The 13483-nt window shown below is 41.4% G+C and overlaps 1 protein-coding gene across 2 annotated transcripts in view; it reads left to right on the top strand.

The window, feature by feature from the left end:
- The window catches only part of ZNRF3 (zinc and ring finger 3), a 42544-nt gene that overhangs the window by 13637 nt on the left and 15424 nt on the right, over positions 1–13483 (top strand). Inside the window, exons 1-2 of one of the 2 annotated variants that reach the window (XM_035340714.1) lie at positions 10798–10934; positions 12608–12682. Coding sequence is in view for 1 of the 2 variants with exons in the window: in XM_035340713.1 (XP_035196604.1) it covers positions 12608–12682 (75 nt within the window). In the remaining variant the exon portion in view is untranslated. Of the gene's footprint in view, positions 1–10797; positions 10935–12607; positions 12683–13483 lie in introns of those variants that run through there. The other variant, XM_035340713.1, reaches the window with a different exon arrangement.

The raw sequence follows: 13483 nt of genomic DNA, 5'->3' as shown, positions 1-13483 counted from the left end.
CCTATCCTATCCTATCCTATCCTATCCTATCCTATCCTATCCTATCCTATCCTATCCTATCCTATCCTATCCTATCCTTTTTAAACCACTGAGGAGAGATTTTTTTCTGTATTTGCCTTGTTTATTTGTGATAGGAATAACTTGTAACATTCTAATTGTACACACAATTTGGGTACTATAGGGATGGTTTCTTGGAGTGGTCTAGGTTAATTAGTTGTCCTAACTTTATAATTCCTCCAGCACCTTCCCATACCTCTGTTTTTAATGGCTTCTCTCTGCATTACAGCATGCTGTTATGTATGCTCTACTGAATTATCCTTTGCAATGCTCTTTCTAGTTCACCTACTTGTAGTACAGCTTCAATGCAAAGATAAAGTTAATAATTATCTGGGTTGGCTGCAGTGGTATTTTATAGTGTATGATTCTTTACTACACAACTTCCAAAATGCACTCAGCTTGTGACTATTAAATTTTAGAGGCAACTGTGTGTAGGAATTCTCATTCCCTGAAAAAGCTTGAAGAATCCTTGTTCATAAAATGTAGCAGGATTTCTACCAGCAATTGTTGTGAGTGCCCATTTCTTGCTGAATGTGCTGTTACATAGTTCAAGACCATAGTCACCTCCTGTGCTCTTTTCCAGTGCTCACCCTTCTCTCTGTGATTGTGACCTATTGTAGCAACAAGACTGTTGGCCCACAGAATCGTCTGTGATAGCAGAAGGCAGGTTTTTGGGAATGGGGTCCTTTGATTGAAGTGTATCACAAAAGATTTGGAACCAGCAGGCTTGGCTGTGTTCAGGATTAAATGAATGTCTTTTTCATATTCTTATTACTTGGTCAAGACTATGGACTTTCATGTTGTTTCTTCCTAATCCCAGAAAGGAGAGGTACTTGTGTTTTTTCCTCCTGTTTTCACTATCTGAGAGCCACTCAGTACTAAGTCGTATGGATCACATTGGTATATATTGTTGATGTGATTACATACTACGAGGTGATTTTTTTCTTAAATCAGAAGTACAGTGTATTATTTTTTTAATGGTGATTATACTTTTAAATTTAAAAATACCACTTTGCACTTTCTATGCTGCTTCATTGCTGAAGCAATTGTCATAGTGCCATATAATGCTGTATCTATAGGACACATGTATAAAATGTATCCCAGAGTGGCAGAGGAGCTGAGTTGAGGATTCCAGTCAGGACAAGGTTTTATGTTAGTGTGGTGCTTTGGGGTTTCACATTCTTGTTGTGATACTGTGTGCTTTTGCTTTGAGGCAGGAATATGAAAGCTCCTTTTTCTTCATCTCAAAAAAGGTTTGAAATGACATCCTGCTTACGCTTTGCTTAACTCCATGTTTCTGGAATTACTGGGGAATTGTACATTAACAGGGCTGAGGCATCAGTTGGTTAATTTGTAACTTTTGCTGTTAGTAAGGTAGATTTTCCTCCTTTTCTCCTTCCTCCTGTGCCCTGCAGAATTGGCCAGTGGCCTGACTTTCTAGCTACAGTGGTGGTTCAAGGGGCAAGGTATTTTTGGTGATTGTCTGAGCGTGATAGCAGTGTAGGGGAGATACAAGGGATGCCTGTATTGTTCAGAAATTGTTAGTCAGTGTTCTGTGGTTCTGAGATGAAAAAGAGATTTATGAGTTCGTCTGCTGTGATGAAAAAGTATAATTCACATAATGCTGTGGGGTTTGTGCAAGATTCTCAATGATGAGCAGAGTGCAGCAGACTTACACTGGAATATCTTTGCCTGTTGCTCATGTTCCCTGCTTTTGTTTATGTTTATATGCTCATGCTTACTTGCTTTTGCAAGTAAAATTGTGAGTCTAGGCTAGAAACAAGTTTTATTCTGCTAATGAAATAACATATTTTCTTTTCCCCCAAAATAGCTTCTACTGAGTTATGGATAGGCAAACGTCGATAGGGAACACATATCCTCGCTTACTTTAGCAGATAGTGTTCCAGATGTATTTCTAAAATCATTTACATAGTGATATCCATTTTAGTTGATTTTTAGCAGCCAGTATAATGTTTTTCTTGACAGGAGATTACACTTGGCTTAGAGCAAAAAGCTTCAACCCATTCAGATTTCACAGTTATATCACAAAACTGTTTTGGATTTTATTGCCCAGTTTCAAGTGATGCCATTTCTATCATATTGAAAATCTAATGCTGTGTCTATGTGAGCCTTTTTCAGCACACTTATAGCTGCAATCCATAGAATGTGGCATGCAGTTCATACCCCCTACTCAGTTTATAATAGAGTTCTTCAAGATCGGAGATGAAAACCTCCTCACTTCAGTTGTATTCCCTTGCAATCAGTATTGTTGAAATCCTTGACCTGGCTTTCCAGAGGAATAAATCAAGACACTGGACCTTTCCATCAAAAATCACATTCCTTAGAGTCACAACATACACAAATTGATTGCTAGTGAGTGTTGATTACATGTTATCAGTACACTATGTGAGAGACTGACTGCCTTTTTCAGAGGACCAAAGATAACTGCTGAAAGAATTAACTACAAAAGATTTGACCTCATGCAGTTTGCATAATGCCATTCTTCTGGCAGATTAATGACCACTAACTCCATGATGTGGAGAGTTCTGACATGGAATATTGGGTCTGATGGGCTGGGTTGAACAGAAGATATGCCTCAAGTTCAGTAATTTTTAGTTCATAGAGAAACCAAGGGGGAAAAACCTCAAAAGATGACAGAAGGAATGGTAGAATCATAGAATATCCAAGTTAGAAAGGGCCCACAAGGATTTTCAAGTCCAACTCCTGGGTCCCCAAAGGACCACACAAAAAATAATACTATATGTCCGAGTGTTGTCCAAATGCTTCTTGAACTCTGGCAGGCTCAGTGCCGTGACCATTTCCTAGGGAACCTGTTCCAGTGCACAACCACCCTCTTGGTGATATCCTCCTGATATGTAGCCTGAACCACCTCTGTCATAGCTTCGAGCCATTCCCTTGGGTCCTATCACTGGTCACCAGGGAAAAGAGATCAGCACCTTCCCCTCAGTCTCTTCTTCTCCAGGCTGAATAATCCAAGTGACTTCTGCTGCTCCTCATATGTCTTCCCTTCTAGACCTTCACCATCTTTGTTGCCCTCCTTTGGACACTCTCTAACAGCTTTATATCTTTCTTATACTGTGGTGCCCAGAACTGCACATAGTACTCAAGGTGAGGCCTCAACAGCACAGAGTAGAGCAGGACAGTCACTTCCCTTGACTGTCTAGCAATGCCGTGCTTGATGCACCCCAGGATATGGCTGGCCCTCCTGGCTGCCAAGGCACACTGCTGGCTCATGTTTCAGCTTGCTGTCGATTAAAACCCCCAGATCACTTTCTGCAGGGCTGTTCTCCATCATCTCTTCCCCCAGTCTGGACATATAACCAGGGTTGCCCCTTCTCAGGTGCAGAATCCAACACTTCTTGTTAAACTTCATACTGTTTGTGATTGCCCATCTCTCTAATTTGTCCAGATCTCCCTTCAAGGCCTCACCCCCCTCAATGGAGTCAACAACTCCACCCAATTTGTTATCATCTGTGGAGTGCAAGTTTGGTCAGGCTGGCTCTGTTATCAACTAAATAAGAACATAGAAATTAATTTTCTTGACTATTCTATTCACTGATCTCTGCACAGAGTTAGAGAAAACCAGTTGCCATATTTTCTGCCCCCCCCCCCCAAAAAAAAAAAAAAAGAGAAAAAAAAAGCTTGAGATGTATTTTAAAACAGAAAGAAAAAGGTGGCAGTTGTTACAGCTGTGCTGTTTCCCTGAGTTCTGACTGAAAGCAGTGGTTTGCTTTTGGGATCCACAGGACTGTCTTCTGCATGCTGTATCTTTACTCTTCTGCTTCCAGTCTTGCTTATTTTGGAGGACTAGCTAATAGTACATGGTGGCACCTGATGGAATAGAGTTAGATAGTTTGTTAAAAGCAGATCACTGGCATCTGTACTGTAGTTACCACCTAAATCATTGGCCAATCCCTCTCTCCCAATCTTCAACATTTTCTTAACCCAGAGAATAAATCAACTCCCTCATGTACCATGTACCATAGATATAATTAATATTTTTTATTTACAGTACGCTAACATCCAGGAAAATAATTCCTAGAGTTGTATGAATGATCTGTAGAGGGTAATCCAGGAAGACAGATACATAATTCTTAATGTAAGAGTATTTGTGAGGACAGTGCTAGACTGGCTAGACATATCTGGTTTTACACAAGCAGCAAATACTTCTGAAGCATCTGTTCCTCCCTTCAGCTTGTCAGTTTTATCTAGAATATAAATTAAATATATGTATATGTATTTTTACTTATAGGTAGTAATCTGGCTCTACTAATAACCATTTCAACTAAGGGTTTTGAGTTACTGTCTTAATAAATGTGTAATTCATTACTATGTTCATATAAATGGCAGAGCTAACGGTGATTAATGAACTTTGATTTCCCCACGTATGGTTCCAAGCCTCAGTCCTTCTCTCTCATCTGTAATTTATTTATTCTCAGCAATCTATTATATTAGAATGTCATGTCCTCACATGTAAATGTGGCTGTATATTGAGAGGGAATTCTGACTCTGACAAAGAAGTAAAGGTAATGAATGAAGGCTAATGTCGTTGGTATGATTTTTCTCTTAAATGGGGATCTTCTTATGGTGGTTTTAACAATGCTGCATAATAACGAATACATTTATTGGAATGGGGCCACACTAGAAAGCAGAGCAGGAGATGCTTGTTTCTGAGATGTTTGTTTCTGCAAGCATGCAGGGTCTTTGCAGATGTGTTTGATTGAACCTGCAGGCAGCTCAGCACCACACAGCCACTCACTCATTCTCTCCAGGTGGGATGAAGGAGAGAATCGGAAAGGTAAAAATGTGAGAACTTGTGGATTGAGCTAAAGAGAGTTTGCTAGGCAAAGCAAAAGCTGTGCATTCAAGCAAAGCAAAACAAAGAATTCATTCACTACTTCTCAGCAGCCGGCAGGTGTTCAGACACTTCCAGGAAAGCAGGGCTCATCATGTAAAATAGCTCCTTGGGGAAGAAAGATGTCATTACTACAAATGTTGTCGTTCCCCCCCCCCCCCCTTCTTTACTATAGCTGTTATTGCTGAGCATGACACCACATGGATGGGACATCCCTTTGGACAGTTGTGGTCAGCTGTCCCAACTGTGTCACCCCCAGCTCCTTGTGGCCTCCTAGCTGGCTGTGCAGCAGGAGCTGAACAGTCCTTGGCTCTGTTGAGCTCTGCTCTGCAACAACTAAATTATCAGTTTGTTATCAGTACTATTTCCATCACAAATCTGAAACACAGCATGATGCAAGCCACGATGAAGAAAATTAACCCTATCCCAGCCAAAACCTTGACAGTATGTCAGCAAGTAGCAGACCTCCTTATTGTCTCGATTGTTGCTGTCCTCCTGCCTGATTGGAATGAATGAGAGGAAGCAGTGCACCTGTTTCATAATTATCAGTCCCCTCAGGATGAAAGTTTGTCTCATCAAGCAAGTCCTTGCTTCCTTACTGTATTTGTGTGGCCCACGGGAAAGGAATGCAAAGCTCTATAAATCTTTTTGTTATCCTCTGAGGTAATAATAAGAATTTCCCTGGGCCTGGATATATGAAGAGATACTTTCCTCCCACTTCTGTCATATGTGTTGCCTCTCATCCTCTCTGAATTGCAGGGTCTAGTAAATTCTTTCATGTTTTCATCTGAGACAGTACTTAATATGCATGTTATTGGTAATGATTATCAACAGTGAGTTCATAATGAGCAGGCCTAAAAATACTCCTAAAATACATTCAAAAGTAACTTTTTGTCAGCCTTCTCAATGAGCTATGACAATCTCTGTGCAAATTAAAACACTGCAGAAACATTGATGAAGGCAATAAAATGTATTTACAATAAAAAAGGCCTTAAAAATGTGTAGTAGACATCATATATTTCTGTTTTCATTTTTCTCTGAGTATAAAGTAGCCTTCAGCAAAGGGTTTCTGCTAAAGTGGGAAGCTGGTGATATTTAAGGGGTTGAGGAAAGGTAAATCAAAAGGTGGGTATTGTATCTCTGATGATTTTAGTTGTTTTAGAGGCATCTGCGTCCAACATTCAGTTACAGAAGTCAAATGTCTATTATGTGTTTGAATAAATGCTAACAGAGCTGATCTCTTTTTGTTAGAACCCCTAGATCTTTGTTATCCTTGCCATTTGACTTTTATTTTTATTTTCAGCCTATTCACATTACCTATTACATTTAGTTTTATAGTATCACTAATGCACAAAACACAGTAGATTTGTTTTCTGTTTTGGCTTTTTTATTGGAAGACACAACTAACTTGTCTGATTGTTCCATGCCTGGTTTATGATTAACTTAAATATTCTTGGAGCAGTTTTAACCTGTTATGTACTATTTTGTTAAAGACAAAGAAAAATAATCCCATAGAAACTGCTGCAAAGATTTGAACATATTTATTTAAAATTGAACTAATATTCATAAAACTCATTCACTTTTATTTTTGTTATTGAGACAAATAGGGATATATGTGTAGTTCTGTGCTAATATGATTTTTGCATGTGTTTTCAGGGGGAAATAAATCACAGCACTTGAAACACAGAAAAACATAGTTCAAATGGAGTTTGTATATAAGTAAAATCCACACACAATAAAAGTTAGAATGGATTATCCTGTGGTGTGGAGCACCTCTCCTATGAAACGAGGCTGAGAGAGCTGGGATTGTTTAGCCTGGAGATGAGAAGGCCCCAGGGAGACCTTACAGTGGCTTTCCACTACCTGAAGGGGCCTACAAGAATGCTTCATCCGGGGATGTAGTGATATGACAAGGGGTAATGGTTTTAAAATTAAACAGACAGAGTTGATTTACATTAGATATTAGAATGAAATTCTTTACTATGAGGGTGGTGAGGCAGAAGAGGTTGCCCAGTGGATGCCCCCTTCATGGAACCAAACAATTCTGTGATTCCAGGTTGGAGTACACCTTACGGTATTTGCTGCTGTCATGGTTGACATATATTGCTGCAACATTTTCAGTGCAGTTATGGACTGAAATTCTCTCTACTTGCTTTGCTACTTTTTTTTTTTTTTTGATATTGCTAGGATAAATGTTAAATATACATGTTATTCCTCATCAAGTGTTTTGCTTTGCCTATTACCACTCCATGATGTTATCATGGGGTACATGAGCCTCATCCTGTTCCTTTGCCTTTTCAGCAGTTCTGAAGATTTATTCCTCCCCTCTTAATTGTGCTTCTGCATGGCCAGTCTTTTACCTGCATCCGCTGAAAATGGTGGTTGTTGCTCTGTCTTCTCTTTGGTTTGTTGACTTCTAGCTATATTATAGCTGTGTTTATTGGAGCACTCTGAAACAAGTCTATGAAGGGAATGTGCTAAAGTTATCACTGCACAGAAGACCTGAAAACCAGAACTGGAGTTTTTTTTCTTCCTTCTTTAGGTGTGCAGACCCGTGAGGGCTTCCCAGTAGACTTAGATCAGTATTGAGGTGGTGTAAAGGAGGGACAAATGTATGAAAAAAAGAAACTTGACTTTCTCACAGTTATCTTTGCATTCATACAATGAGCAGTTTGAGATTCAGGTTGTGATTTCTTATTCAGTTTGCTCATTTGGGGAACACAAAGTCAGGGAGCTCATTCAGGCTCATATAGGGGAAGAGGGAAACCCTGTGAGCAGCACGAACCTTTTTCACTTCTAGGGATTACCACTTGTGATCATGACAAGATGCATACAGGAGGACTCCTTGTTTTTGTAACAAATATCCACATTTGGAACTTCATTCCTAATAATGAAAGAAGAAATTGATGATAATTTTTGTTTTCTCTGTTTGTTTGTTTCAGATGTGTAGAGTTTTTTTCAGGTCTCCCTTGCTGACTAGCTGTGTGCTGCCAGAAATAGTTTTTAAAGTTAAGCAGTTCCCAACCACAGCACTTATAGTGGCATAAGTTGCAAGTGCAAAGCATCACTATTTTATATCATTACATATAACACAAGGGGAAAACGCCAGTAACAGGTAGTTGCTGCCTGTAAAAAACATGTCTCCCTTCCAGAAAAATTAGTGTGGTTTCAGACAGGGAGTGAAGGTTGTGCTTGACACCAGATGTCTTTTCTCTATCATATAGAGAGCTACTTATATCTAACCTATATTTAGTGTTTTGTTATTTCTGTACTTGAGGACAAAAGAATTCAGGAATTGCCAGTACAGGGTTTGCTTGTCATCTTCAGTCCTGCTTCTAGGAAAAAGGTGTGCTTAGTACTCTCAAATGAGTATTTTTGCAAAACTAAGCCTTATGTTTCTGCATGTCGAGCAGTTAGTTAGCTGTAGATGTACAAAGAAAATAACGTAAATTCCCTGCAGCTCCAATCAGGATGTGCAGCACTTTACAGAAAAAGCTAAGATGGTGATGCTTCTATATATATAGTTTCCTTGTAGAGCAAACATGTCAGAGTCCATTGTTTTATAGTGTAGCCTTTTGGAACTCTGAATGCAAAGAAAGATAGGAAGGTTCCTGTCATTATGAACAGAGTGACCATTTGAAGTGCTAAAAGTGCAGTTATCTTTTTTTATTATTATTATTGTTATTATTTTTTTTTTAATTGCTTTTTACAAAAGAGGAATAACACTGTGATGCAGTGGCAAGTCATTTATTTTACACCATTGAAGAGAACTAACGTCAGAAAACGATATGTCTGGCATTCTTTACTGCTTTCTGTCAATTGCACGGGAATTGACCTGAGGAAATACCTGTTGGTTTGACCATCGTTACTATAAAAGCAAAGCATGTACCAATACAACTTTTGTTTCTCACCCTCTATCTACTTGTCTTTCTTTTTAAATCTAGGTTTTGGCTGCTTTGCTTAGAAAAATGTATTTAGGGGCATTCTTTAAGCGTAAAACGAAAAAGTCACATGGCTGTTACAAACTGGGATCATTTTAAGTGGGATTTGTATCGGTTGTGTTATTTTGAACTGTCCTGACTGTTGCGGAGAGTGGATGGGGTATTTCGAAAGACGCGTTGGCTGTAATTGCCCACGGTCAGGGGCAGAGGAAGGAGGACACCCGGGTGCCTCCCGAGGAGCCGCGAGGTTTCAGGCAGGCAGCGGGGCCGCAGGTGCCTGTCTCCAGCTGAAGATAAGGAGACGAACAGCGGATGAAAAAAGCGTCTGCGCTCAGCCCACGGCCTGCTCACGCACGTTTGCTTCTCGACAAAGTGCTGTGGTTTTAAAAACGTGTTTTAGGAGGCGAGAAGGAGGAAGAGGGGGTGGCGAGAAGCGGCGGGCTGTGGCGCGTTTGCGGCTGCTCTCTGATCTCCTGCCAGCGAAACCTGGAAGGTCAGGCCGGGCTGCCGCCAAGCGGCGGAGCAGAGCGCGGGCAGTGCCGGAGCGGGAAGCTCAGGGCTCGCCCTGCCACCAGCCTCCCCTGCGGAGTCCCGTCGTGCGAGCAAGCCTCGTTAGTACCCCGGACTCACAGAGGGCCAGGCTCTCTGGTAACTCGGGCGAGAGGCTGAGGACTCTTCCCAAGAGCGCGCCCAGCCACTTTCCCTGAGACCAGCACTGAAGCCCCCGGGCCCGCCGGCTGCCCTGCGGCCCTGGGCATCACGTCACTTCCCGGGGTGGGGCGGAAGGGCGCCGGTGGCCCCACGGGCCCATCAGTGCAGCGCCTAGGGGGTGGTGGCGCGGGCGCGGAGCGGGCGGGGTAGCCGAGCGGGGCTGTTGAAAGGCGGGTCGCGTCGTCTTTGCTCGGAGCTCGTCCGCAATTGCTGCTTGCGGTTTGCCGGTGTTGAAGTAGCTTAGCGAGTTTGAAGAAGAAAGTGGAAGCGGCAGAGGGCTGAACTCGCTCCAGCTGCGTGAGTGGGGGTCCCGTGCCGGCGTTGCCTCGAGCCGCGCCTGCCGCCCTGCCCGGCGGGGGTGGAGGGGCTGCGGCACGGGCTGCGGCACGGGCTGCGGCGGCTTCCCGCGGCAGGGCAGCACTGACCTCGCCCCAGGTGTTAGTGTTGGAGTTAAGGAGGAGGTTGAATCTGTCTTCATCCAGCAAGCTGAGCGTGCTAAAGTTTATGCAGAGGGACCGGAGCCTGGATACAAGTGCTCGCATCTAGAGCCAGTTCAGAAGTGTAGGTCACCACAGAGCTGTAGGGACAGAGCTGCAGCAATGAGTCCACTAAGCTCATAACCATGCATAGTTCAGAGACGTTTTTTTACTTGCTCTTTAGAACAATATTCACTGCTTCTAGAACACGAAGGTATGCCTCTGTTCCCCATTATTTTCATTCACCTGCCCCCAAAAGACCCTTCTTCCCTCACCCCTGAAAAGCCCCTTTAAATCTATGCAGTGCTGGTACTGTATGCATTCTGGAGGAGTGGAACTCAATAATTTTACAGCAGAAGGAACACAGTGGTAATGATGAATTATACTATTTGAGTATTTAAGTCTTTTCATGGTACTGGTACCAAAAATACCATAATATTCCAGTGACAAAGTTGTTATTTGAGAGGGAGCTGGGATGGTTCAGTCTGGAGGAGGCTGAGGGGTGACCTTATCCCTCTCTATAGGTACCTTAAAGGAGGCTGTAGTGAGGTGGGGGTTGGTCTATTCTCCCACATGCCCAGGACGAGGGGGAATGGGCTAAAGTTGCATCAGGGGAGGTTTAGGTTGGATATTAGGAAGAACTTCTTTACTGAAAGGGCTGTTAGGCATTGGAATGGGCTGCCCAGGGAAGTGGTTCAGTCACCATCCCTGGAGGTCTTTAAAAGACGTTTAGATGTAGAGCTTAGTTTAGTGGAGGACTTGTTAGTGTTAGGTCAGAGGTTGGACTCAGTGATCTTGGAGGTCTCTTCCAACCTAGATGATTCTGTGAGAGGTGAAATACAGGTGGAACAGTAAGGGAGGTCGTTCTGACAAGTACAACACTATTTTTGAAGGGTCTTATAGAAAGTGTTTCAAGCTGTGTTACTTGGATTTCTTTCCAATGGTCTCACACTGCTTAATTTTAAGTTTGATAAACTTGAAAAGAATGTTACCATTCTGTCCAGCACAATTTTTGAACTTAGTTGGTACTTTACATTTCAAACACCTGATTTTGCAGTACAGCGTAAGAAATAGAGATTTTGTCTTGGTGGAAACTTAATGAATTGCTGTACTGTAAACTGTTTATTCAGTATGTTCACAAAATGAGTTGTTTGTTTGTTTTATGAACCAACGTACAAATTCTCGTAAAATATATATTCAAAGATCAAAGTGCTTTGCTTGTTGGCTGACCATTCTGAAAGAACAATCTAAATATCCTGAACAATTCTGCATATGCTGCGTGTCTGTAAAATATGCCTCTTAGGGAAACTTGGATGAGTTTTCACCTCAGGGCCATATCTCTTCAATGGAGATTCCTTTCAACTTTTCCTCCCCAACAGCTATTAGTGATTAGCCAGGTGTGCTGACTTCAAAGAGGACAAATACCTGCTGGGCTGAGATAGAGACCCTGTTTGGGAGTTGTTTTCCCTTGTGTACTGTCTGATTGGCTTTGCTATGTACAGCAAAGAAAATAACCCAAAGATGTTCAAACTAACAGCCCTGACCTGGCCAACAGTCTTCTTAGTAAAATGCTGAGTAATCTACCACTTTCTTATGTTTAAGTTCAGGTTTTGCTAGTCTCTGTGAAGAGCCAGTGTAACCTTGTTTATTCCGTGATGGTGGCAGCTATCCCTGCTCAGAGAAATAGTTACTTGCAGTCTGCATCCAATAAAGGTAGTAACAGTTTTGAAGTCACCGAGATTGTTCGCTCTATTGAGCCACTGAGCAACACTTCAGTGGAATGTAGAGAGGCACACTGGCAGAAACTGGTAAAAATACCTTAGCCTAGGTGGTTTAAATAGTGTTTTATCTATCATAGAGAATTTGAATATATTCTAATATCTCTTCTGTGCTGTTGGTAACTCCAGCTTTGGACTGTATTAGATTAAAAGCCTCGTATTTAAACAACTAATCTTATAACAAAGTTCTGATTTGCATAAGAAATGTTTTATGCAACAGTTCTGACCTCTAGTGGTCAGAAAAAGCATTATTCTCTGATGAGGACAAGAAATCAGGCACTTTGTACACAGATTGTGATACCTAGAGTTCTTCATGACTGTGAGAGAGGATGACCTAGGACATTTAAAAGGTGTAAAGAACCTAGTCCACCTTTATATTCTACACCAGTGAGCTTGTATATCTACCCCAGATCACGGGGTAGGTTGTTTTAATGGTGCTTCCAAGTAATATGGAGAAAAAAAATAATTTTAAAAGTTCTATATTTAAAGTCTTTAGAGGGTATAATTCATATTTGAATTCATTTTAAATTCTGTTGAAGGACCTTGAGTGGGAACGGGCAGAGAGATTGCAGAACTTATAGTGATGTTTAACTACAGTTCCATGTTGGTTCAGTAACTCTAATGTTTGAAATTACTCTGTTATTTGTTTTAACTACACAGAAACACACAGCGTTAAGTTCATTATCTGGAGATGAGTAGAGAGACTAGTTTATGAGGTAAGAAGTGGTCTTTGGGATGAGTCTGAGGATGCTGTCTTTCTTTTCACAGGCAAAAAGAGCAGTGCAACGAGGAGCCACGGCAGTTATCTTTGATGTTTCTGAAAACCCAGATGCCATTGATCAGGTATGAACAAGGGAGGCTAGGTATGAACAAGGGAGCCTAGTTTTATTATAACCTCTGCTGCGTTCTTTTAGAAGTACTGAGGCAGGACTTGAGACCATACAGGTCTCAGAGCACACTTACATCATGACATGCAGATTCTGACCCTAGCTACCATGGTGCTGTGGATTTCCTACTCATCCTCTGGCAGACAAGAAGCAATGGACGTGCTGAGAATGGTAGACAGAGGAGAGTTTTGGGGACTTATTTTTCTTCTAGCCTTTGTTAGAATACAGAGTCCAGGACTGGTACTAAGTTTCTGAGAAAGGATAAAGGCATTTTTTTTTGGCCCTCCAGTCAAGAAGGATTTCTTTGTGTAGCTCTGTGTACAGAACGCAGCTTGTGACCAGTAGTATTGTTGAGCATCCATCATTTTTGAGATTGCAAAATGGCTTTCAAAGCTTGTTCAAACAGATTCTTACAAAACTTACACATATTTTTTCTTGTTCACAGTTCATGTATTCTGGCCTAAGTATAATGGACAATTAGAGCTTTTCTTTTTTTTGGGGGGGGGTTCTATATTACTTCAATTTTAGATGGGTAAACTAATAGTTCTGTGAGAAACTTTGACAAGATCCTAGCAGCCAATTCTGAATTATTTGAGTACAGAGAAGAAGCTTAACAAGCATGAAAATAGTCTGCATTTGTTTCAGTTTTATTTTGTTGTCATAGAGATACAGCAGAAACAAGTGAGCAGAATGTTTTCAAGTACATTGAATTTCTTGGGGAAAAGAGAGACCATCTATGTTTACATTTAAAAAGCTG

This window comes from Oxyura jamaicensis, chromosome 15 (genome assembly GCF_011077185.1).
Source record: "Oxyura jamaicensis isolate SHBP4307 breed ruddy duck chromosome 15, BPBGC_Ojam_1.0, whole genome shotgun sequence".
Taxonomy (NCBI): Eukaryota; Metazoa; Chordata; class Aves; order Anseriformes; family Anatidae; genus Oxyura; species Oxyura jamaicensis.
The sequence above is the reverse complement of the archived record's forward strand: the minus strand, read 5'-3'. Positions and strand labels throughout refer to the sequence as shown.